The sequence below is a fragment of the Schistocerca gregaria genome, chromosome 1 (assembly GCF_023897955.1).
Source record: "Schistocerca gregaria isolate iqSchGreg1 chromosome 1, iqSchGreg1.2, whole genome shotgun sequence".
Taxonomy (NCBI): domain Eukaryota; kingdom Metazoa; phylum Arthropoda; class Insecta; order Orthoptera; family Acrididae; genus Schistocerca; species Schistocerca gregaria.
In genome coordinates this window covers 804,466,225-804,492,120 of record NC_064920.1, presented here as the reverse complement: position 1 = coordinate 804,492,120, position 25,896 = coordinate 804,466,225, and the positions used below count along the sequence as shown (strand labels likewise).

The window sequence follows — 25,896 nt, the reverse complement described above, 5'->3', positions numbered from 1 at the left end:
CCTCGACGTGGTGTGGACTCAACAAGACGTTGGAAGTCCCGTAGAAATACTGAGCTATACTGCCCCTATAGCCACCCGTAATTGCGGAAGTGTTGCCGGTTCAGAATTTTGTGTACGAACTGACCGCTCGACTACGTCCCATATACGTTCGATGGGATTCTCGTCGGGCGATCTGCCTGGTCAGATCATTCTCTCGAAAATTCCAGAATGTTCTTCAAATCAATTATGACATGGTGCACTGTCATACTTAAAAATTTCGTCGTTATTTGGAAACATTAACTCCATTAATGGCTGAAAATTGTCTGCAAGTAGCCGAACAGACCAGAGGACTCAGTTCATTCCATGTAAACACAGCCCATACCATTATGGAGCCACCACCAGCTTCAACTGTGCTCGATAGCAACTCGGATCCATAGCTTCGTGGGGTGAGCGCCGCACTCTGACCCTACCATCAGCTCTTACCAACTGAAATCGGCACTCATCTTCCCAGGCCACTGTTTTCGAGTCGTCTTTGATCCAACCTATTTTGTCACGAGCGAAGGAGAGGCACCGCAGGCGATATCATGCTGTTAGCAGAGGCATTCGGACCGGACGTCTGCTGCCGTTACTCATTAATGCCTAATTTCGAAAGTTCCTGGCAGATTAAAACTGTGTGCCGGACCGAGACTCGAACTCCGAACCTTTGCCTTTCGCGGGCAAGTGCTCTACCAACAGAGCTACCCAGGCACGACTCACGCCCCCTCCTCACAGCTTTACTTCTGCCACTACCTCGTCTCCTTTCTTTCAGGAGTGCTAGTTCCGTAAGGTTCGCAGGAGAGCTTCTGTAAAGTTTGCCAGGTAGGAGACGAGGTACTGGCAGAAGTAAAGCTGTGAAGATGGGGCGTGAGTCGTGCTTGGGTAGCTCAGTTGGTAGAGCAGTTACCCGCGAAAGGCAAAGGTCCCGAGTTCGAGTCTCCGTCTGGCACACAGTTTTAATCTGCCAGGAAGTTTCACAACTGGTTCTTTAGTCGCAAGAAGTAACGAGTGCTGTCGACAGGGAACTTAAAGTTGTTTCCACATTCTTAGATTTCCCCGGAAGATTTTTGATACTGTTGCTAACAAGCGGCTTCTTTGTTAGCAATGACTAGTCTAAGCAAACGCAGCTGCCCTCGGTGGTTAATTGAAGGCCGTCGGCCAGAGCGTTGTACGTGGTGAGAGGTAATTCCTGAAATCTGGTATTCCTGGCACAGTCTTGGCACTGTGGATCTAGAAATAAGTCTCTAACGATTTCCGAAGTGGAATGGTCCGTGCATCTAGTGCCAGCTAGACAGTCCGCATTCAAAGTCTTTTATTTCCCGTCGTGGGGCCATAATCAGGTCGGAAACTTTTTCACGCAATGACCCGGGGGCTTATGATAGCACTGACAATGCTGTGCAGTTATGCTGTGCAGTTCACATCTTTTGAACGCGAGACTACCGCCGTCTGTATACGTGTACGTGACTGTGCATCGATTTCTGTCACCTCAGTGTCATTCTCAACGGCGAGAAGTCTTCCGAAGTAAGAAGAATTTCAGGTGTACCGCAGGGAGTGTCGTAGGACCGTCGCTATTCACAATATACATAAATGACCTTGTGGATGACATCGGAAGTTCACTGAGGCTTTTTGCAGATGATGCTGTGGTGTATCGAGAGGTTGTAACAATGGAAAATTGTACTGAAGTGCAGGAAGATCTGCAGCGAATTAACGCATGGTGCAGGGAATGGCCGGCCGGAGTGGCCGAGCGGTTCTAGGCGCTACAGTCTGAAAAAGCGCGACCGCTACCGTCGCAGGTTCGAATCCTGCCTCGGGCATGGATGTGTGTGATGTCCTTAGGTTAGTTAGGTTTAAGTAGTAAGTTCTTGGGGACTGATGACCACAGAAGTTAAGTCCCATAGTGCTCAGAGCCATTTGCAGGGAATGGCAATTGAATCTCAATGTAGACAAGTGTAATGTGCTGGGAATACATAGAAAGATAGATCCCTTAACATTTAGCTACAAAATAGCAGGTCAGCAACTGGAAGTAGTTAATTCCATCGGTCAAGCAGATACCAGACTGAGATTCATTGGAAGAATCCTAAGGAAATGCAATCCGAACACAAAGGAAGTAGGTTACAGTACGCTTATTCGCCCACTGCTGGACTACTGCTCAGCAGTGTGGGATCCGTACCAGGTAGGGTTGATAGAAGAGATAGAGAAGATCCAACGGAGAGCAGCGCGCTACGTTACAGGATCATTTAGTAATCGCGAAACCGTTACGGAGATGATAAAAAACTCCAATGGAAGACTCTGTAGAAGAGACGCTCGGTAGCTCAGTACGAGCTTTTGTTGAAGTTTCGAGAACATACCTTTACCGAAGGGTCAAGCAGTATATCACTCCCTCTTACGTATATCTCGCGAAGAGACCACTAGGATAAAATAAGAGAGATTATAGCCCACACAGAAGCATACCGACAATCCTTCTTTCCATGAATAGTACGAGACTGGTATAGAAGGGAGAACCGATAGAGGTACCCAAGGTACCCTCCGCCACACACCGTCAGGTGGCTTGCGGAGTATGGATGTAGATGTAGAGTAGCGGTTATCGGCTGGCGCGTCCTGAATGTTCCCTTCCGTTTGTGGGGGTTGCGCGGTGACGGCGATGCGGCATTGTTTCCGGGAGGCGTCAGCAGCTGTGGCGCTGGTGAGGCGGTCGGCGGTCGGCGGGCGGCGGGCGGCTGGCGGCGGTATATAGGTGGGGGCGGGGTGCAGCGTGCTGGCAGCCCGCGCTCTCGCTCAGACATGTGGCGGCTCCTGCTGGCGGCGGCGGTGGCGGCTGCGGCGGCGGCGGCCGCGCGCGAGGTACTCGTCTGGCGCGACGAGTTCGACACGCTGGACCCCGCCGTCTGGGACCACCTGGTGACCGGCTCGCGCGGCTACAACAGCGAGTTCCAGTACTACCGCAACAGCCGTCAGAACAGGTGCGACCCGGCGCCGCGCCGCGCTCGTCTTATAGCGTAGCAGTACGAGTACTCGTTGCTGGCCTAAGGTGTACGAATGTCACCACAAATTCAGTTTGTGTCAGTTTTACGAGGTCCTTGTTCAACTAAATCATCGCTGTGAAAGAAAAAATTACACTGGACTGTTGCTAATCCGGCCATTACTTGCACAAATGGGTGACATATTAGCAGAAGAGCCGGATTATTGAGAGTGTCTTACATTTAGTGTGAACACGTAAGGATATACTGTAACTCTCGAGCGGGCAAGCCTACGTATAAAGTGTTCAGGCGCAAATAACATCTAGTTCCGTTCCATTGTTGTTTTACTATTCTGAGCCCATACCTATTCCTTCATTATCGCTCCAGCTAACACAGTGATAAGCTGTTCCCATGCAAGAAAATGACGCAGATTACGAGCTAGCCGCAGAATCCTATAAATAGGCACTTGTCTACGAGAGAATTTATAATCGAATAAGCGAATGTCTGGGATCTGACGCAAATGCACAGTTTTTTTTTCTTTATTGTGATTTCATTCCCCTGCCCCATATGGGCAGGGGAGGGCTGTCACCGGCACAGTTCACCGCTCTTCAGCCGAGTGACATGAAAACTTAAAATAAGAATAAAATGTTACATACACAAGGCGAAAAAAAAGGGGAACTGAAAACAGAATAATGGGAGAAAATGGAGGTAAAAATAGACTGACATGGAGACGTTCATGGAGGACTGTTAAAAAAGTCACCAGAAAGTTAAAAAACACAGTTGGCGATCCTTAAAACACAGAGAAGACACTGAATGGACATGCTCAGGTTATGTACTGGTTAATGCTTAGGCTGGGTCATTACTGTGGGGTCATACTTCTACGCGGGAACAGAGCGATGTAACGACATTTTATTTTGTCATTAAACAGTCCTTTAGTTCTTTTAATATACATTTATTCTATAGTTGTTGAATGAAACTAAGATTAAACTGTCATTTTGCACATACATGTTTACCTTGGTAACATAAGGACAGAAGGACAGCTGTTCTTTACATGTGTACAAAGTACGCCGCGCGCCCTCTCCCGTTACGAAAAACAGCGCGTCAGCTCGAGGGTTAAATCAATAGATACATTCATTTTCATAGAAGATTTAGTCCTTGAGTTTGTACATAAACAGTATCAACACTCACTATAAAACACGTCCCAAATTTTTAACTGTCGCAATGATGATAATCGGCAGCAGCGTGCTTTATCGCACAATGGCTTTACACTCATTACAAAGGTACGTCATGTTTCTGATTGTTGCATAAAGTACTCCAGGAAGATGTCTGTAGCTTCAGCATCAGCAGCGTGAGATATCTTCGTTTTTTCTCCTCCTCTGTCCTCTTCTTAATCACTTTCGTTATAAATTCCCTGCACGCTCTTCATTATCTCTTCGTCTATTAAAGTTTGGTCATAAATAGTTCCTCGCCCAACATTTTACTCAGCACCTATGGCTTTCTGCTAAGAATCTCAGTTGTGCTTATGCCTAATTTCGAGTTTCTTCTTGAGGTCTAGTATAGCTTGTTTCCTTTTAGTAGCCGTGATACTGAATCGTAAAGAGAGCCACAATTTCAAATGCGTATAGCACAACATAACATTATAATTAACTAAAAACATCGTCGCAGACGAGAATTCACTATTGTACGCGTCATTTCCGCTAGAGCGACTAGAGGCTGGATGTGAACCGGATTACTGAGAGGCCGGACTATTGACGGCCGGATTAGAAAGAGTTTAGTGCGTTTACTTAACAGGTAAGAGTGTTATTATTTCGATTGCCGTCAGGCTTGCTGGTCTGATAAGCTGAGTTCGCTAAATCGAAGTGGCACCGGTTCAGCGCACTGAGTTGGAATTTTGTTTTGAAACATCAGCGAATTTCAGTTACCATGCCGACTATTTTCGCAATATTCTAGTCTTTATTTAGGGGTCCTTTTTACTTAGGAATTAAACTACCAGTATCCATGTTTGCTTGGACAATAAATATATTGTGAAGATTCCGCTTTGAGTAAAGCATAATCGGTTGTTTTTCTTTCTTCATCCATATATGTTTCGGTGATGTTGCATCACCGTATTTTTATTTTACGTAACAGAACATATTTGAGGTTCACGTTCGTGTCCGTCTTCTGAAGTGCAACTGAAATTTCAGTACAGTTCATCATCTACAATTATATTTCGTAAGCACTGGAACAGCCATAATTGCGGATGCGTTTGTGAGAATTCTGAAAGCGTGGAAACTGCAACCATTTTGCTTAAGGCGGAATATTCGATAATATTTATTATTCTATTCTTTGTTTGGTAGTGTCCATAATTGAGGAGATGTGACACAGTGTAGTGCACAAAGTAGTGAAGCAGCGAGTGGAAACACGGCAGAATTCTGCGAGAAACCATAGATAGTACAGGTCTGCTATGGTCAGTTATCTGACGATGTTGAAAACAAAGAAAAGAGCATTTTTATTTTATTATTTCTGTGTCCAATGAAAACCCTTACCAGACAGCCTGAGAGCGATGTTCCGCCCACTTTTCAGTGCTCAAATAGTATATTTATACAAATTTTCTCTGCATTTTAGCGCCCTGAATCTACAACTGATGGTTAATATACTGTCCGGTATGATATGACGAAGCATTAGCAGTCACTACTTCCTGCTGATTTGACTCTTTTTCGATACGTGATCACAAAACTTATACATGTTCCACGTCAAGTTTGTGGGGTGTATGCACTACTTTTTAACGAAAATCTAATCCAAAAATAAAAAAAAATACTTTTTTTGATAGCTCCTCTTATTGAAACCTTATTTTTGCTGGAAAGTTGTTTGGATGGCTGTTTTTCGGGGAACAGGACAATTAGAGATTCTGGAACTCTTACTACATGATATTTAATTACACGTCCAAGTTAACATTGTCTGCTGGATGTGCATTCGAATTTGAACCATTGAATTTCTCTGCCAGTGGTACACCAGTTAGGCATTTTTTCGAGAAAAGCTGGTGGATTCAATGAGCATCTGAAGATTCGAGTTGTGAGTGTGTCGCAGCTGAACGGTGCAGTTAGTAGTGCAGTATATGCAAAAGGCGGAAGCCAGGTTCTCTCCTCCTATACAACCAACGCAGCGCTATGTTCACCAGAGAGTAAAAGAATGCAGGTAAAGAAATTTATTTGAAACTCGCTAACGACGTATCGATTTGGACCAAAAGCACAGACACCTCGTAATATAATCTGGCTTTGATCAGTAACCATGAAACTAATTGGACTTTAAAACATCCGTTCTCCAGTTTTGTATTCGTTTTTTTATCTGATATTTTATAGAAGACTCACTGCGTTTAAGTGTTTAGTCTCCGGTATTGCGGTATTGTTGTGTGTCCGTTAGTTCTTTAACGACTTTTTTGAAGGAACGGGATGTGAGGGCAGAGTTTCTTAGACGCAGTAAATGAATTTTATCCGCTTTATCTACTTGCGAAATAGCCGAAGAGAAACTGTTACCAGAGCTTAGGAACGCGACTGCTGTTTATTCTGTGCAGCAGATGACAGTTTCACGTCTCGTGTAGCTTCAGAAATTTGATAATTGATCCATCAGCGTAATTTTCTGCGAGGACACTCCATCTAATTTCAAACGCTAATGAAGAGCAAATAATCCTCCACCAGAGGCATGATCACTCTCATCATTTGATGGTCACAGTAATTTGTCTATCAATTCCCCGCGTTTAATTACACATTAATTTTGACAGAAGCCTGCATAAAAACTCTGCTTAGATACATGCACAGTCTGAAAAAAAAGGCCACGGCTGCTCACGTTTGTTATAACATATTAGTGATCTACTGTTTTTCGACCTCATAATGCGTCGTTACGGTGTGACATGTTTAAGTAAAAAAAAAAAAAATTAAATTGCAATGCCCGAAGAGTAATTTACTACAGGCATGTTCTTGCCCTCCATCGAATGTTAAAAGAACAGCATAGCTTCACGAAAAGTGGCATACAAAAATCTCTGGAACAGCCGAAGGAACGGACGCTGGAACGTGTGCAATCTATACTTTCTCATCACCTAGAAAGAAAGCATTGATTATACAAAAGCACAAAAGAGAGCAATAAGAATAATATGTGGTGTTCACACGGTGTCATCTTGTGAAGAAGTTAGGCCTTCTAATGGTCCTCAAGATTTGAAAAATGCCCAAAAAATGCCCATACTTACACCACTAGAAGAAAAATGACACAGTGACCTTTATTACCTATTAATAAAACTGTCAGGGCTCAAAAAAGAGTTGAATACGCATCAAAAAAAATTTTGGATCATTTGCCGAGTAACATAAAATGGCTGTCCGGTAACAAAGCAAGATTTAAATGTGACTTAAAATCATTTCTTCTGGACACATACTTCAGTTCCATAGGGGAATCTTTACTTAAAAACTGGTAGCCTGTGTAGTTGCACTAGTAGGACTGAAATATAATGTGTTCATTAATGTTAAACTAATCTTGCATACAGATCCTGTAAGCTTATTCTTGCCACAACATTTCGATAAAAAAAATAACCGGTCAGATGATGTATGGAACGTATAACTAACAGTCGTTTCCCTTGAATCACTTCTCGCTCTCGTCTTTTTGCAGAACGCAAAACCACCTCTGTAATAAGCGGTTCGTCCACTGCCACTTCGTGGACTGATTTTGATGAAACCTCTTACAGCTTAACGACTCAGTTCCAGGTGGCAAAACAGTTGCATCCCAATACCTATGGCCGTGCGGTTCTAGGCGCTACAGTCTGCAACCGAGCGACCGCTCCGGTCGCAGGTTCGAATCCTGCCTCGGGCATGGATGTGTGTGATGTCCTTAGATTAGTTAGGTTTAGTTCTAAGTTCTAGGCCACTGATGACCTCAGATGTTAAGTCGCATAGTGCTCACAACCATTTGAACCATTTTTGAACCTAATACGTCACGAAAAATACAGGTAGTTGCTTTTCCATTATGCCTTGCATGTACACTAGGTCTGTATTGCGCCTGAAGCTATGCTACACGTTTAGTTTAGGCGCTTTGTGGGTCATCGCATTCTAACCCTTTGAGGCGCGCGAATGCTGGGAGCTGTGCGCACGGTAGCACGTAGGAGGGTGACAGCCGCAGCTGATCAACAGGTTCCCGATGTCGGTGTGTGCGCTCTTGTAGATCTGCGGCCAAGGCTGGCTGCGACCAGAGTACAAGGTCGGCCGCAGCGATCAGCTGATGAGGCAGAAACGTCTCTTCTGCGCTCAGCACGGAAGGACACGCCAAGCACAAAGCAATTAACAGCACTACCTTCATGAGCATTAGCTCTTTCAGCGCTCTCATACGTTTCTTTCGTAGTTCGCTTTGGCCACGCCATGGAACGGTGAAACCGATGCAATAGCGCTTAATTCCAGCAGGCAGTAAACAGTTTCTTCGAATACTGGAGACTTTTAGCGCAATGTTATTACGTTATTTATTAAACTCAAAAACAAGACTAGCCGTTTTCCGTGTACCATAAGGGAGGCATAAGCGATATAGGATAATAGAAAGCTACAAAGTAAAATCAAATGGCGTTGGCAATATCATTAAAAGCCTTCTGAGTGTATTATCATGTCACCCTACAAAATTCTGAAAATCATTAAATTTTATAATATCTACGTTTCAGCCTTGTAGCTGCGATCTTTCCCAGGAAATGTATACCGTTTCAATACAGTAAAATACCCGAAACTTCAGCCGTGTTGCTGCGGTCTTCCTCAGTGCCTAGATAAAATTTGAAAATATTAAAATTTTCCGACCTTTCGGACGATTTGCAGGACCCATCCTCAAGGCGTAGATAAAATGCTAAAATACTAACGTTTTCAACGTTTCAGTCGTGTTTTTGCAGCTCTAAAGATAAAGCTCTAAAACAATAAAAGTATCTTATATTTCAGCCATATTGCAGTAAAGTTTCTCAGGATGGAGATAAAACCCTAAACTTCTGAAATATCCTACCTTTCGATTGTGTTGCAGTGCTCTTCCTCCGGACGTAGTGGAAGCCTAAGTGCTTTTAACAACAGACATTATGTTTAGTAAGAGTACCGATATCCTATGTTTTGTTTTTAGACAGGAACAATAAAAAAGTAATGGACGCTTGATGAGAGTGGGGTTTTACAGCCTTCATCTATGTGCATCTACATTGATACTCTGCAGTTTATATCCAAGTGCCTGGCAGAGTTTTCACAGACCCACGTTTAGACACTTTCTCGACCGTTCCAGACTTGAATAGCATATGGGATAAATGAACATCTAAATCTTTCCGACCGATCTCTGATTTCTCTTATTTTACTACGATTGTTACTTCTCCCTATGCGTCTATAGGTAGGAGTCAACAAAATTCGTATTTCACTTTCGGAAGAGATTGTTAGTGACTGAAATTTTGTGAAAACATCACACTGCAACGAAAAACGCCTTTGTCTTAATGACTGCCACTCCAGATCTCGGCCGGCCGCTGTGGCCGAGCGGTTCTATGCGCTACAGTCTGGAACCGCGCTACCGCAACGGTCGCAGGTTCGAATCCTGCCTCGGGCATGGATGTGTGTGATGTCCTTAGGTTAGTTAGGTTTAAGTAGTTCTAAGTTCTAGGGGACTGATGACCTTAGAAGTTAAGTCCCATAGTGCTCAGAGCCATTTGATTTTTTCCCCAGATCGCGTATCAAATCCGCGACACTCTCTTCTATTCCACGATAATACAAAACGAGCTGGCCTTCTTGAACTTTTTCGATGTCCTCCGTCAGTCCCACCTGCTGCGGATCACATACCGCACAGTAATACTCAGAAGAGGACGGACAAGCGTAGTATAAGCAGTCACTTTTGTAGTTCTATTGCATCTCCTAAGTGTTCTGCCAATAAAACGCAGTGTTTGGTTCCCCTTCCCCACAAAATTATCTACGTGATGGCTCCAGCTTAAGTTGTAAGTAATTGTCATCCCTAGGCATTTGATCGAATCTCTATCTTTAAATTTGTATCATTCATAGTGAAACCAAAATTTAACAGATTATTTTAAGTGTTCATATGGAGGAGCTCACACTTTTTATTTTTCAGGGTCAGTTGCCACTTTTCGCACCATGCTTATCTTGTCTAAATTATTTCCTAATTTTTATTCAACTTCTGATCACTTTACTAGCTTCGACTGGAAGTACTCTCAGAGGTCTATGCACATTGTCTTTCAAATCGCTTATATACGAGGGTGGACTGAAGTAATGCCTCCACCTTCGCAACTCTTAAACAGTTAGCAACATATGTATGCGGCAGATACTGGCTTGTTCCGTAGCCTCCTCTCTACAGCTCCAGTTGGTGGGAAGCCTTTCACTGAACGGTTGTGTTGTTATATTGTAAAGTATGGAACCCTGCGCAGACGGTGTGTCAATGCGATTTAAGCAACGTGCAGTCATTGAATTCTTGACAACAGAAGGTGTCACCCCAAAGGAGATTCATCAGAGCATGAAAGCAGTTTATGGTGATTGTGTTGATGTGAGTACTGTGCGTCGTTAGAAAAGTAAGTTTAAAGATGTTGAGGCGGGAACATCTGACCTACGTTACAAACAAAGAGTTGGACGTCCTGTGACAGCAACTGCCGAGTTTCACAAGAAAAATGTTGACAGATTGATTCAAGACGATCGTCGTATCAGTCAGAAAGAAATTGCAAGCACAATCGGCGTTTCTCAATAAATGGGTCATATTATTGCTTTGCTTGGCTATGGGAAGATCTGTATATGGTTGGTACCCCGGATGCTGACTGCTGAAATGAAAGCGCACAGACCTGAAATTTGCCAGGAACTCTCGCGTTATGAGAATGAAGCTGACACCTTTCTACATTCTGTTGTGACGAGATGAAACATGGGTACACCATTACGACCCGGAGACGAAACGTCAGTCTACGGAATATCGACACAAAGACTCGCCCCAGAAAAGAAATTCAAGACGCAGGCGTCAGCTGGAAAAATCATGGCTACAATGTTCTGGTTCGCAGATGGTGTTATCCATGTCGATTTCTTTGATCATGGAACAACAAATAATTCAGAGCGTTACATGACAGCGCTGCGAACTCTGAAACGACGACTAACAAGGGTCCGAAAGGAAAAGGGAAATGTTTTCCTGCAGCATGACTATGGCAAACCACACACTTCAAATGCCACCACAGCAGAACTTCAGAGTCTGTATCTCATCACCGTACGGCATCGCTCATACAGTCCAGATTTAGCACTGTCTGACTTCCATCTGTCCCCGATAATGAAAGACCATCTGCGGGGACATCACTATGCTTCTGATGAAGGAAGACTTTGAGATGACTGTGAGACTGTGGTTGCGGAAACGGAGTGTCGACTTCTTCCGTGACGGCTTCAAAAAACATGTTCATAGTTGGCAGAAATGTATCCAATTGGTCGGTGATTATGTGGAAAAGTGAAATTGGTAATTAAAGATCACATTCTAAGGATTATTTATGCGTTTGATTTATTAAAATATTCCCATCCAAACCCTATTAACGGAGGTGGAGGAAATACTTTTCTTTCAACCCTCATAGATTCCCTAAATTGCCGCCAGCGCTTGTTAGTAAATACTTATGAGTGACTTTAACATATTTTCTTCTACAATATATTTTTACCTGCACATCAGGGCAGAGGGGGGGGGGGGGGGAGGCTCCGTTGCCAATTTTCTGTGCCCTTGCTATAGCTAATGTACTGAGGACTCATAACATACTAATTTATATTGACTACCAGTTAATAATGAGAGCGGTATCCATGCGGCCGGAGGTACCGCCCAACAACGTCCGTACTGGCCCTTGAGCAGAAAAGTCTGACGACCGCTGGGCTAGAGGGTCCCCTGGAATGGCGGTGGCTGTGACGGCGCCTTGCTGGAGCTTGGGCGGCCGCAGGTCCGTGAACCACCTTGGGACTCCAAGGACGCCTTTAGTCTGCGCCGCGGCTGCAGCTGCTGCTAGTACAAGCAGGATGTTTCGTCTGCCGCACTTACGTCCTTTTTTTTTATGAATCACGCAATCGCGTGAGTGTCACACAACAGACGTGCTGCAAATGCAAACAGGACAGCGTAAGATACGTGGCAAAACATAAGCAGAACACTGTAAAATGTAATTATCAGATGTAAACTTTCGCTGCCGGAACGTCACAGTTAATAAGATGTTTCGGGCTATTATGCCGTAGTCGAATGGATTTCACATTTAAGCCCAACGTTTCGTCCCCATAGGAGGAGGACATTTTCGAGGGGGATCATAGCTTCTTTCACAGCCAGGCTCGCTACTGACTGCAGCAAAATTACGTTTACGGCTGCTCCCGCACAGTGGGGTGACGTCACATGCTTTGAATACCCGAGCGTAATTGGCTGTTGTCGATTGCCGTCGCGAGTTTTTGCTATAGAAGACTGGTGGAAGACTGGTACACATATTCTTCGGCACCGGTCTGCAAATGATATTCAAATTGCACGCCCTCTCTCCTTCTATTGAAACTCCTGGGGTGTTCTACAGTCTCCGTGGCCTCTCTGTATAGCCTTTTATGGAGTCCACCTGTGACTGCCAGTACTTGGGTCCTGTCAAAATGAATGTGGAGGTCTCGTGACTGCAAAGCACATTCCCCAACAGCTTGTCTGTCAGTCTCCTCCCCTCCTTTCCTACAATTGCCCTGGTGCGCTTTCAGTCGTTTTTTTACCTGTTCTTTTTGTAGTTGTACCGTATATCTCCCCTGAGCTACAAGGAATACTATAAATTTCTGATTTTCCCAACGGTTTATGACCATCCTTGGCCAATCGTAGACTATCCCTTATCTTCCGAATGGTTTTGTAGGTTAAAGCAATACAGCGTTTTCCCAAGATTTTTCCTATGAGGTCAGCAACGTCCTTAATGATAGGCAGGAAAAATTTCTATTTCACAGGCGCTTGTCGTCGCTATGATTTTTGCTCGACGGTCTTAATGCCATTTTTACCTCAGCGTATGAAAAGCATTCCTGACGAAAGAATAGGTGATGCGTTCCAATTCCATGTCAGGCAGCTCTGGTTCGCAGATGTTAGTTGCTGTATCCGCCAATGTGTTTGTTATGGGTGGTGGTTCGAATCTTAGCATAGGTAATGGTGTGAGTGCGTTTGATAAACTGTGTGGCCTAAGCTACCATCTCCTTTCTTGGAAACTAGCACACCAACAAAATTTAATCTTCCGCCTGCCTCGTCCTCCATGTTAAACTAAATCGTAGGTGCTTGAGATGCTTGTGAAAACGACGTAGTTTCTCTCTGCCTTGCTTCCACAAAACAAACGTATCATTCACTCACGGGATTCAAATATTAGGTTTCTTGTTGGTAGTTCCCAGTGTCCGTTTCTCGAAGAAAAAAAAGTATTAACAATCTCAGATAGTTCAAGAACATGACATGCTTGTTACAGATAATATTTACCTGATGACATAGTAGACAACAAGGGTACTCGCGGAGTGTCAGTGCAATAAAATGTTGTGTGCCTTGTCGCGTCACTCTGCAGCGTATCCGCGAAGATGGCAGGAACGCGCCTTCCAAAACGTCGCAGATACACTGCAGAGAAAAAAAAATTAATATAGAAGAAATATGCTAAAGTCACTCATACATATTTACTAATAAGCTTTGGGGATAATGTGGGAAGCTACATGAACGATTTGCGAGACAACGTGAAAAGTCCTTTTAGGTTGTTTTCAGTCGGTGCTGTGGTTTACCATCTGGTAAAGGCATCATAAGATGAATGTCACGCTCCTCGTGGTGTGTGGGCTGTTTTAAAACTTCTTGGGAGATTCGATCCCCGAGTTCTAGTCCCGCAAAATGCGCAGAACTTCTGGTAGTTAGGAATGTGGGAGGGGGGCTCCGTCAGAAGGGAAGCTGTGATGGCGGACCGTGGCTAATGAGCCGGGAGCGGATAGCTCAGTCGGTAAGAACATTGCCCGCGAAAGCTGAAGTTACGGGTTCGAGTCCTGATCCGGCACAAAGTTTTAGTCTACCAGGAAAATAGAGCTGAAACATACCAGCTATAGTTCAAACCGGTATATTTGAATCCTCTGCGAGTAGTTTCAACCTCACAAAAGGTCATTGTCTAGCAGAGACATGTGGCATGTGACCGCCTGTACTGGACCAACTAAGAACGTTGGGTGCATAGCAAATAATTTGAGGAGCGATAAATTAAGAAAATATGTTTTCGTTCAAACACGTTTATTGAGAGTCGAAACAAACATACATTAACTGGTTACTTTATCGATTTCGGGTAGAGAACACCGCAGCTCTTGTTTATTACATTGTAGGTAATACTGCAATCAGGCAAGTTTTTTGAAATGATTTTGTTGTGGCATTACTAGTTTCGGGCCTCAGCCGTTCGTCAGATGACAGCGTTGACTACCTTGCAAGTTTTTCATTTGCGTCCTAAAATGTGACAAAGTATTTGTTATTCACTAGTTTCCAACTGCCTCATAAGATATAACAATGTTTTTGTGATTGCATAGTTTTACAGTTACATGTGCGCTATGGATTGTACAGAGCATATATAGGTGTAAAACTATGTAACAACGAAACTAGTAATGTTACCATTAGAAAAACTTGACTGGTTGCAGAATTTCTTGCAATGCAATATACTAATTAAACTGAAAACGTAGAAAGAACGACAGCATTAGAAAACGAAAATAATGTTGAAATTCGATTGAAAAAACCGTAAATACTTTCAACATAACACGATTTGTTTCTTTATTGGCCCTACTCTAATGCGATCTAGATGCGTCCTTTCCACACTACATCTTGTTCAAAAAAGGTGGCGGCTTTGAAATTCAGTATTAAAGAATTCTACCGAGGTGCTTCCAACAATACTTTTCTCCTTAGGCCCCATTCCAACACAGTCTTAATGTGTCTAAGTTCTACATTCCATGCACTGAATTAGCCTATCTTTTCATCTTTCTAACACATCCAACAAACAGGTGACTAAGCCATTTATCGACGCTGCCTTGGCAGAGAAGTCATTCTTCTGGCCGTGTTCTCTTTATTCTACTTACACAGCGACAAAGTCAGAACTTTACAGTCTGGGATCTTCCCCTTACGCCCTTCCCTTTAAGTGAAGGGGATATTTTCCGTGAATTTATGTGGGCTATAGATACTGTAGAGCTCTGTAGTTGCCGTAGAGTGAGATAATTCCCATAACGGTAGACGTTCCGTTGTGTAACTGCCGCAGAAGCGTCTGCTGAAATCGCTGTTGCTCTTAGTTCTTCGTAAACTTCTGCAGGAAGCCTTCATCCGGGCGATAGGCTACATTCAGTTCTATGCTCAAAACAACAGGAATGCGAAGAAAGCCACGTGAACGTTATAATTAAAAAAATAGTTAACTTGAACTACAGTAGGAGTAGTATGATCTGTGGCTGTGTTAACGAAGGTTACAAAAACTCACAATTTTTCTGCTTCAGTTGCTTTTCTAGCTTGGTAAAAATGAATAAATCTTTCACTCCACGACGGTACACGACCCCAGAAACAGTTATCCAAACTTCAGAACCCCTTAGGTTAAGTTTTGTCAGAACATCTGTCCTACTTTCCACGCCTTGCGAAAGCTACCCTACATACCTTTCTATACTAGCACTGTTGGAAAAGATGTTGCGAACAAACAAACCTGGCGGTTGTTTCCAGAATGGCGTGGCACACAGTATTTTATCCGCCATGAATTTCGCGTTACAGAGTGAAAGAATAATTTCGGAGGCAACCTCCAGTCTGTGGATTAGCCATTTTTCTCGGAATATCCTTTGTTCCTAGGAGTGCAAGTCCAACGAGGTATGCAGGAGATTTTCAGTGAAGTTTGGAAAATAGGCGAGAGCTGCTAGCAGAAATGAAGTTGTGGGTGTGGGTCTCTACTCGTGCCTGGATAGCTCAGAAGACTGCCTGCGACACGGAATGTTCTCGGCTAGAGTCCCGATACAACAAATAGTTCAAAGTTTGTAAAGCTTGTTATCATTAAAAGACAGAACGAGGTAAATAAGCTTCCTCAAGTGAAATTAAACATTTGTTTGTCTTATTAACAAGCAAGAAATGCAATTTAGGTTCTCGCCCGGATGGCTGTGCATGTTAAAGCGCAGTTTCTGGAACATGTAGGTGCGCCTACCCCGCATCAAATCTGCCTGGCGTATTAACGACGAGGGTCGGTGTGCCGGTTAGCCTGCATGTGGATTTTCGGCGGTTTCTCACATCCCACTATGTGAATACCGGCTTGATACCCGACTCCCATCTCATTTCAGCGATTCCCAAACATTTGGAAAACTTTATCTCACTTTCACGCGACTAACACTGCCCGCAGATTGTTCGTGTGCACATATTTCGTCCCAGGGGTAAGAGAGTGGCGAGAGGAAGGGCCATCCGGCTATCCCTTAAATTAGCCACACAAAAACCGTTAATAACCATGAAGACTCTGTGCGGACGGAGGCACAAGAACAAGAGCAAGAACAAGATGAAGAAGAAGGACAACAATAACAAATGCAGTTTAAGTACTTCTGCCACCACATTTTCTGTCAGTCGTCGTTACCAGTCGAGTCAATTCATTTGTGTCCAGCACCTCATTTCTGTCCTCCAACCTCAGTCCTCTGCGACTGTGTGCATGAGGTGTGCTCGAACTGCTCCACGACAGGTGGGCGCCCTGCTTGGAGGTCAGCCACATATTATCGACACAGCGTGTACTTCGCGGACGATAACATCTCTCGAATACTCTCTGCCATATATACCAATTTTATTTGACTCTTATTACTGTGAACAAGGCTATAGCAAAATGAAACTGCCTGTGATTAATTCAGCCATGTTTGAAAATATTAGTTGTATTGTATTTGTACTGCGTGGTTATGTCTTTTGTCGATAGCAAAATTAATACTCACTCTAGCAAAAGGATTTTCATAATTCAGTTAGCAAAATTAAATTTATTACTGCCCGATCTAAAGCGAATGTGACTATACAGCTAATTTTATTTGTTACGAAAAGAGTACTGAACAGATATTTGATAACTTGTGCTGAACGATTATAGACCTAGAATTAGTCCTGAGGTAGGTGATACCTTTCAGTGTTTCTTTATATTCTTTTTATAAGAGACAATCACAGAATTTCCATTCGAAGGCCATATAATGCAGAATCGATGTGTCAATCAGGTAAAATCCCAGTGAGCTTGTGGAAATCTTCTCATGAAAGTACCATGTTGAAGATACCCGCTTAGTAAAACATCATGTCCTGCTGCGTGAAGAAGTCTGTAACTGCCTGGTGCACATTCTCGTCCGACGGAAATCGTCGTCCCATAAAGTTTTTAATTTTTTTTTATTTTTACGGTAACGAGGGCGTATTAATAACCGGGGAGAGATCAGGACTATAGGGAGGGTGTTCGAGTGTCTCCCACTTACCTGTTACGAGTGAAGTTGGCCTCCTAGATCGACAGCCATCTTGTGTCGAACCGCCAGCAGCACGGAACTTCGCGTACTGTTCTAGAACGGTGGCTTTCGTAAGACATGCCGCCCCATAGGCATGCTTCATTGTCCGATGGATGTCTACCGGTTTTTGTCTTTCAGCAGAAAAGAAAAGAATAACAGCAATTTTTTCCTGTTTGGACGCAATTGGTAACAGCGTATCTATTGTTCACATTTCCGCACTTGCTGTGCCCTTGCTGGAAAGGCACAAACGCCACACTGATCCCTTGCTTGTATGTCGGTATCGTGCTACGTTCCATATAGGCTTCAGCAACGGCCTAAACGGTAACTTTTTGATCGCTCCTTATAAATTCACATTAAATAACTTTTAAGTAGTTAAACCTAAATGTAATATCTTTTCACCGAGACGAATAGTGACCAGTGGATCATCAAACAAAGACATCAAAATTTTAGCAGCTTAAGTGATCACAGGGACACAGACATCAACATTTTTATGAATATAGAACTATGAGCATATCGTTTTGGCTCAAGAAGGCCAGATCTGTGTGAGACAAAATTCAGTGATGTAAATCTGTTTTTTAACTCTGACTATAAATAACGGAGGAAAAGTGCATTAATTATGAGAAATTTTGTGCTGTTCTCGGAAGACCGTGCTGCTCACCAAGGAAAGCAGGGCCGCCACGGCAAGCGACAAACGATATTTACGCCAATCTTGATGGAGAGTAGGGAGTGGAGTAAACTTTCGGGTGGTGCAGCATTCAAACGACAGCGACAACAGCACAAAGATCCGTAGATATTCAGTGTATATTTTTCCCTATAATGTATTGTCAGACTTAAGAAAAAGTTATATTACTGATTTTTGTCTCAAACAGATCTGCTATTGCGGTGCAAAAATACGGTAGTTCCAATTTTGTTATAAATTGATGCCTGTATCTCGGTGATCAGTGAAGCTGCAAAAATGCGTTGGTTACTATTTGTCTAGGTCAAAAGGGATTACAGATATCTTTATCGATTCAAACGATTTTTGACATGAAAAAGTTAGGACCTTCACCCTGTTTATCTTGGGCCACTTAGCTGGTAAAACATCACATGTCACGACGCTGAATATATCTAAGAGGATTACATTGTTATAATGAAGAGAAATTGATGGCAGCGCTATAAGGCAATTTCTGTTACCAACTCGGAACTGCTCGGTGACATACAAAAGTCACGCATGTGCGTTCAAGCATCTTCGCGGTACGCGACGGAATCTCGGTACGTAAACGTTACGGAGAAGAGGAATCCATGGAGGAGAAAACATTCAGCAGCCGTATAGGAAAGGTCGACTTCGTGCAACAAACTTGGCACCAGGATCATCAGTCTGCCGTAAGTGCCCGACGGCGTTCTGTGGGCTCTGGCATAACTGAGGTATAAGGAACGTAGTAGTAAAGTTTGAATTATCACGTCGAAATAAAAACCAAACTGCGGCTAAGAAAGTTTGTGATGGTGTTCTTATTTCAATAAGCACATTTTCTCAAGGGTGGAGCGGTGTGTTGACCACAAGCCCCTCCAGAACCGCATCCTGTGACACCTGTAGGCTGATAATGACATGGAGGCCGATCACCACCGTTGGGCCTTCCTGGCCTGTTCAGGCGGAGAATATATATTTTTTTTTTTTTGAGGCAAAACTTATAGCTCAAAGACGCAGGATGTATGACTGTGTCCAGTGCTGAATTAACCGAGGCGTTGTCGCACATCAAAAACACTCCATTGGACAGACTCTGCCGCTTCTTCTTGACATCCTCTGGCAATCTCGTCTGCAGATTTCAGTGGTGTGACGCTTTTAGCACCACACCATGGCAGTCGCAGGAAAGACTCATCATTACCTTGCCCGGTGATGCTGGGTCGCCTACTTTTTGGCGATAGTGAATGCACACTTTTATACTGCATGCTTTGCACTTTTGTCTCAGGATGACAGTGATGCATCCAGCACTTGACAAGGTGACTGAACGTTCGCCTGTCATAGATGCAACATTTCTGCTGCTGGCTCGGTTCGGTGGACTTCTTAAATGGATATTAGCAGTCGAATAGCCCCACTTCTTTTAACCCTCTAGTACGACCCAACTTATTCCCTGATGTCTTAACACATGTACTGTTATGCAGTGCTTTCTCCTCGTCAGTGTTTACCGTATGATACTTTCAGCGCCAATTCTGCGAAGAACCTGCTCATCCCTTACCTTATCAGTGAAGCTAATTTTCCAACATTCTTCTGTTGCACCACATCTCAGACTCTTCTCCTCCGGGTTTCCCACAGTCCATGGCTCACTACCATACAATACCATACATACTCCAAACGTACATACTCTGAAATTTCTTCCTCAAATTAAGGACTGTATTTGATTCTAGTGGACTACTGTTGTCCTGGGATTTGTCCTAATGGATTATTTTGCACCCAAATTAGAGAGCTCCTTAACTGCGTGATCACCTTTTTTATGTTAAGTTTCTCGCTATTCTCATTTTTGCTACCTCTAATTGGTTTCGCGTTTCTTCGGTCCACTCTCAATTCATATTCTGTACCCATTAGACTGTAAATCCCCTTCAACAGATTATGTAGTACTTCTTCATCTTGATTAAAAATAGCAATGCCACGTTTAAAATATTTTAAATTGTTGAGCGAGACGTTGAAAACTGATCCGTAGCTAATTTTAAATTTTTCAATGTTCGTTCTATTGTGATACGGCGGTCGTCGACCTGGAGGGCCTTGACTTCTCTTGTGATCCCTGTTTTTAGTAGAGAGATGGGCTTCCCCTTCGTTCTTCGTCATTTACAATTGTTTGGCCACTCTGGACCTGTCTGTGACATCTAAACGTAGCGTCATTTGATTGTGCATTGTTACTTTCGACTTCCTCTAACTCAGCACGGTTGCTTCATTGTAGTTCTCTTTCAAATTCAGTTCGCACGATGATCCGAATTATTAATGGACGGCACAATTACGTTGCGGCTATTCTACTGGCGTACTTGGTATGCTAGTGCGAGAAGTTCGGTATGAACCATGACTACAGATATGTAGGTGCAAACAAACTAAAAAATAATTATGCAGCCGGCCGGGGTGGCCGAGCGGTTCTAGGTGCTACAGTCAGGAACCGCGCGACCGCCACGGTCGCAGGTTCGAATCCTGCCTCGGGCATGGATGTATGTGATGTCCTTAGGTTAATTAGGTTTAAGTAGTTGTAAGTTCTAGGGGACTGATGACCTCAGAAGTTAAGCCCCATAGTGCTCAAAGCCCTTTATAATTAGGCAACTATTTTTTTCGATGTGATAATTGAAAATACACGACTGTCCCGTATGGGTCTTTTTCCTGGTGCTTGAGGACCTGGGATCCACTTAATGAGTAACAGTGCCTGTTCCCTCACGATTGCTGAGGTGTGAAGAGACCATGAGTTTCGAGCTCCCGGATCGATCCCCGAACTATAATCGATTACACATGCGTGAGATTCTCTGCGTCTAAGTGTCGCAGTCCTAACACCGTTACAGACGAACTATTTTAGGTCTCCGGAGAATACTTGTTCGGCAATAAAGAGACATTATCCGTAACCAAGCTGGGGTGCCTGATCCTATAGTATGAGAAACCATATGCTTTTTCTGTTCCCAAGTGAAGCAATCAAACGCTCTGTATATGTCTCGCGGACACACACACACACACACACACACACACACACACACACACATACACACACACACACACACGCCCACACACACACACACACACACACACACACACACACAAATGCGCAGGCAGTCGTGCGAGGGAGAGAGCCGCTGGGCGGTGTTCGTATCAGCGCGTCATGTGTCGGAACTTTGCCAGGGCACCTTCTAGTACAAACAGTACTGCCGTTTTCATGTAATTCCATGCACGTCGAAGATCTGTCAGCTTTCGAGCTTGAAAGTATCTTAGTTGCGTGACGAGAGATATATACCGAGTCCGCACTTTCTTGTTCCAGTCGTCTGCAGGTGGCAAGTCTACTGCAGCGTCCCAGACGTGTTATTACTGTACTAACTCTCACAAGTCGGGAGTGATCGGTTTTACGTATGAATGTGGTCGTATTGCGAATATGGACAACCATCAGCCGTATGATGGAATGACGACATTGAAAATTTGTGCCTGACCTGGACTCGAGTTGCATTTCCTGCTTATCGCAAGCGGTCGTCTTAGCAGTAGGCTATCCGTACACACTTCACGGTCAGATTTTCATATGTCGTCAACTATATGTCTAAGATATGCACTCATACGTTTAATATGTGTATTTCCGCACAGTGGAAACATCTTAATTGAACGTCGCTTGCCGTTGTCGGCAGATTAAATCCGATATTGCAGTCTCTGTGTTGTTCAGAAGTATGATGCAACGTTCGTTCGGACATGCATGCATGTTGATGACATTTGGAAGTTTGGATGTGGCTGTGGGGCATGCTCGGAAGCCTCGCGATAAGCAGGAAATGTAGGTGCGAGTCTCGGTCCGGCACAGTTTATCACTGTCGTCATTACATTAGACAGCTGATGGTTGTCCACTTATTTGCGAATACATTTCTTGTAGTTGGTTTTGTTTGCACACCAACGACACAATCGCATGTGTCGTGAGAGCTAACTGCTATGCAGACTGGCAGTCAGCCTCTAAAGGTAAAGTTACGAAGTATTTATTTGTTACGAAAATTTGACATACAATAACAAAATTATTAATGACCAAAGTAAAATTTATAGAGGATGTTTTTCATAAAGACAGTATGTTAAGCTCTCCGCACTGCTGAGAATTGAAAGAATAGGAAAAGTGCCGTTCCAAAAATTTAAAATCAAGATTTATTTGCTGTAGAGAATACATACTGTACATAGCAAGAAGTGAAATAATGTTTAGGAGGCAGTAAATAGCGCCTTTTTACCGTATTATTTGTGCTTTGTATTCCTTCTACGTGCCAAAGAACACAAAACTATTTTTACCGTTGAACAGACCTTACTCTTTCACTATTAAAACAAATTTCCTAAAGAAACAATCTACTTACATGCTTACTTAAGCACAGTGTAGACTTTTTCTTTGTCCGTATACTGCAAAACCTAAATACATTTTTCCTTCGAGACATTTGGTGCTTGACTAACAGTAGTAGGAAAATATAAAATCCTGATGCAACATCTGGAATGCGTCAGGAATATAAGCAGACGATAAAACAAAGACTAAGAAGAAAGAAAAGCACATAATGCGTTACTGCAACTTGGTGGAGCTCGCCGTGAAAGGTTAACTTCCGATGTGGGCAGGCACTTCACAACCCCTTGTTTCTGTCGACGCGCATTCTGCAGCATACTTTTGACTTTATAGCTCCACACTTGGCACAGCAATTAATTGATCATTGACGTCACTAACACTCTGGCGACGTGGCTGCCGGCTGATTTACACACACGCACGTGACGCGCACCCACCACAAGTAGTCGATTTTGACTAGAAAGACGCCCACGTAAAACGAGCTCAAACTAGTTCAAGATGTCAGCAGCGTTCCAGCGTTCTCTACCTGCATTTTCCTGCGACAGACAGTGAATAACCGAAAATAAATGTTTGATTTTGTTACGAACACGCTTTTAAGCATAGCCAGAAGTGAAAGCTATTGTATCAAAAACTTTCCGCTGCAATTAACGCGAGAGGTGCGTTTTTTTAAAATTTATAGTTATTGTGTTGGTGCATAAATTTGCGATTTTTCCCGTAAGTTTAATAAATGTGATGTCGTGTGACTAGGGCCACCCATCGGGTAGACCATTCGCCGGGTGCAAGTCTTTCGATTCGACGCCACTTCGGCGACTTGCGCGTCGGTGGGGATGAAATGATGATGGCGAGGACAACACAACACCCAGTCGCTGAGCGGAGAAAAATCTCCGGCCCAGTCGTATATCGAGCGCGGGCCCTGAGGACTGACATTCTGTCGCGCTGACCACTTTTTTTATTTAATCTCATCTTGTTCGTTTTTGGTCGTTGCATCTGCTCGTGGCGGGCGCCGCAAGACACCCGTTTCAGTTCGTCGTTGATCCACTAACTCAGTTTTTTTATTACAGAGGGCAGCTAACCCTCTGACCGAAGACGCTGAGTTACCGTGCCGGCATCACTGAGCTACCGGGGGCGGACATAAGTTTATGAAAAACAACAGACACACATAATAGAGATTTTAATCGTCAGTAATATATTATCTTTCATAATTTACAACAGTCTGCCAGTGCAGGGGTGTCTTCTCGATTCTGCTACTGTAGAAATCACGTGGTTTTGAGGCGAAGAACTCGTCGAGTCATTTTCGGAGTGGATTTTCATCCGAAAGGGAAGATCCTTCAAGGGTGTTCGATAGAGAGCGGGAAAGGTGAAAATCTGAGCACGCAAGGCAATGTTCAGATGAATAAGGTGGATGCAGAATGACTTCCCTACCCATCTCCTGTATAGTGCTTTCTGTCAGTATAGCAGAATGCGGGCGGCGTTATCGTGGAGTAGCGTCACTTCACTCAGTCTTTCTGATCTTTGTTTTTGAATTGTGTCTGCAAGGCGTCTCATTTGTTGATTGTAAATGTCAGTAGTGATGATTACACCTCGGGAAGCAATTCACAGTGCACCACATCGCCACTAATCCACCAAATGCACAACATTATCTTTTATGGATGCACGCAAGTCTTTCTGAGGGGAGTTGCTGCTTTGTTTGGGCTAACCATTCCCTTCTTTTCCTTATGTTATAGAAAGACATAATTTCTCATCACCGGTAACAATGCAGGGTGGGACCGGTCAGTGTTGTTTCACGAGCCAATTGATGATGAGCATGCAACCTTATTTCCGAATCTTCCACATTGCATTCAAATGTCGTACGATGGTGGAATGATCATAGTTCTCGAGTACAATGACGTGGATCAGTGTGGAATGATGAGTTTAAACTATCTTCATCAAACCCTCTAAGATTTTCCTGAACTTGGAGAGTCAGTCATATCAAAACGATCCTCCTTGAAACGAGAAAACCATTTTCTTCCTGTGCTGTGTCCGATGGCATTATCCGCATATACGGTGCAAAAGTTTGTGGCTGTCTCTGCTGCTGTCACCCCTCTATTGAAGTGAAACGGAAGAACATGTCGGAAATCTACCGATTTCTCCGTTTGGCATTCTATTTTTTGGCACCCACACCTCCACTTCCTACCTCCAGATGATAAAATGACAGTATGTCAACTCAAACAGCAACAGTGAATTGCAAATAAAAAATGAAAGTCGGAAGATATAGCCATAGCAACCGGAATACCAACATGAAAAACAAAAACGCTACGAACTTACATGCCAACTTTATAAAACCCAGCCGAGACTGAAATACGGGCAGCAATTTGTTTATTGCCTGCAAAAGATGTGAAACCTGTCGATGTTGAAAGTAGGTCATTTATGGAGAAAATAGTGAGAGCGATGGAATAGTTAGAAAGATGGGTATAACATTTAAAGATGGCCATAGTAATGTCGGTAATGAAGTATCAAATGGGAGACCTTTCCGTCATCACAGAAGACTATTTGCAGATAGCTGACACAACAATGAAAGGAAATAGATGGTTTGCGATTTCGTCTTTATCTAATGGATTTTCACAAGTTTCTTCATTTAGGCTGTCAGTGCCACAACAACACTGAAGTCAAGACGGCAGTTCAGCAGTGACTTGCAATTCAGGCGGCTAATTTTTGTGGTAATGGAATCCAGAAGTTGGCTGTTCGTTATGACAGCTGTTTAAAGTAGACCAAATTGCAGCCTTTCACGTAATAAGAAAATAGAATTAAAATACAGTTGTGTTTGTTTAATACTAAAAACAGTGCTTTCTTTTAAAAAAAATGGAAATTTGTGGTAAGCTCTTATGGGACCAAACTGCTGAGGTCATCGGTCCCTAAGCTTACACACTGTTGAATTAAACTAACTTACGCTAAGGACGATACACACACCCGTGCCCGAGGGAGGACTCGAACCTCCGACGGGGGCAGCCGTGCAGACCGTGACAAGACGCCCCTGACCGCGCGCCCACCCCTCGCGGCTGTAAAAACAACATGCCTTGTTTTATGCGCTGTAATTAAACCGGAAAAACAGGAAAAGAAGACAAAGTGTTTGGGCATTGGTGTTTGAAAAGGATGTTTAAAAGTAGGTGGACTGATAAAATAACAAATGTGGAGAATCTGGGCGGAGAGGAATATGTGGTAAACATTGACAAGAAGTTCAAATGGCTCTGAGCACTATGGGACTTGACATCTGTGGTCATCAGTCCCCTAGAACTTGGAACTACTTAAACCTAACTAACCTAAGGACATCACACACATCCATGCCCGAGGCAGGATTCGAACCTGCGACCGCAGCAGTCGCGCGGTTCCGGACTGAGCGCCTTAACCGCTAGACCACCGCGGCCTGCGACAAGAAGAAGAGACGGGATTACATGGCATGTGTTAAGACGTCAATGAATAACTTTCATCGTGCTTGAGGCAAACGAGGAGGGAGCTGTA

The 25,896-nt window shown here is 43.6% G+C and overlaps 1 protein-coding gene across 1 annotated transcript in view; it reads left to right on the top strand.

The window, feature by feature from the left end:
* Nucleotides 1-2,631: 2,631 nt before the first annotated feature.
* LOC126270294 (beta-1,3-glucan-binding protein-like) overlaps nt 2,632-25,896 on the top strand; it is a 273,194-nt gene continuing 249,929 nt past the window's right edge. Inside the window, exon 1 of the mRNA XM_049974060.1 lies at nt 2,632-2,975. Coding sequence (XP_049830017.1) covers nt 2,797-2,975 — 179 coding nt within the window. The 5' untranslated portion in view covers nt 2,632-2,796. The remainder of the gene's footprint in view (nt 2,976-25,896) is intronic.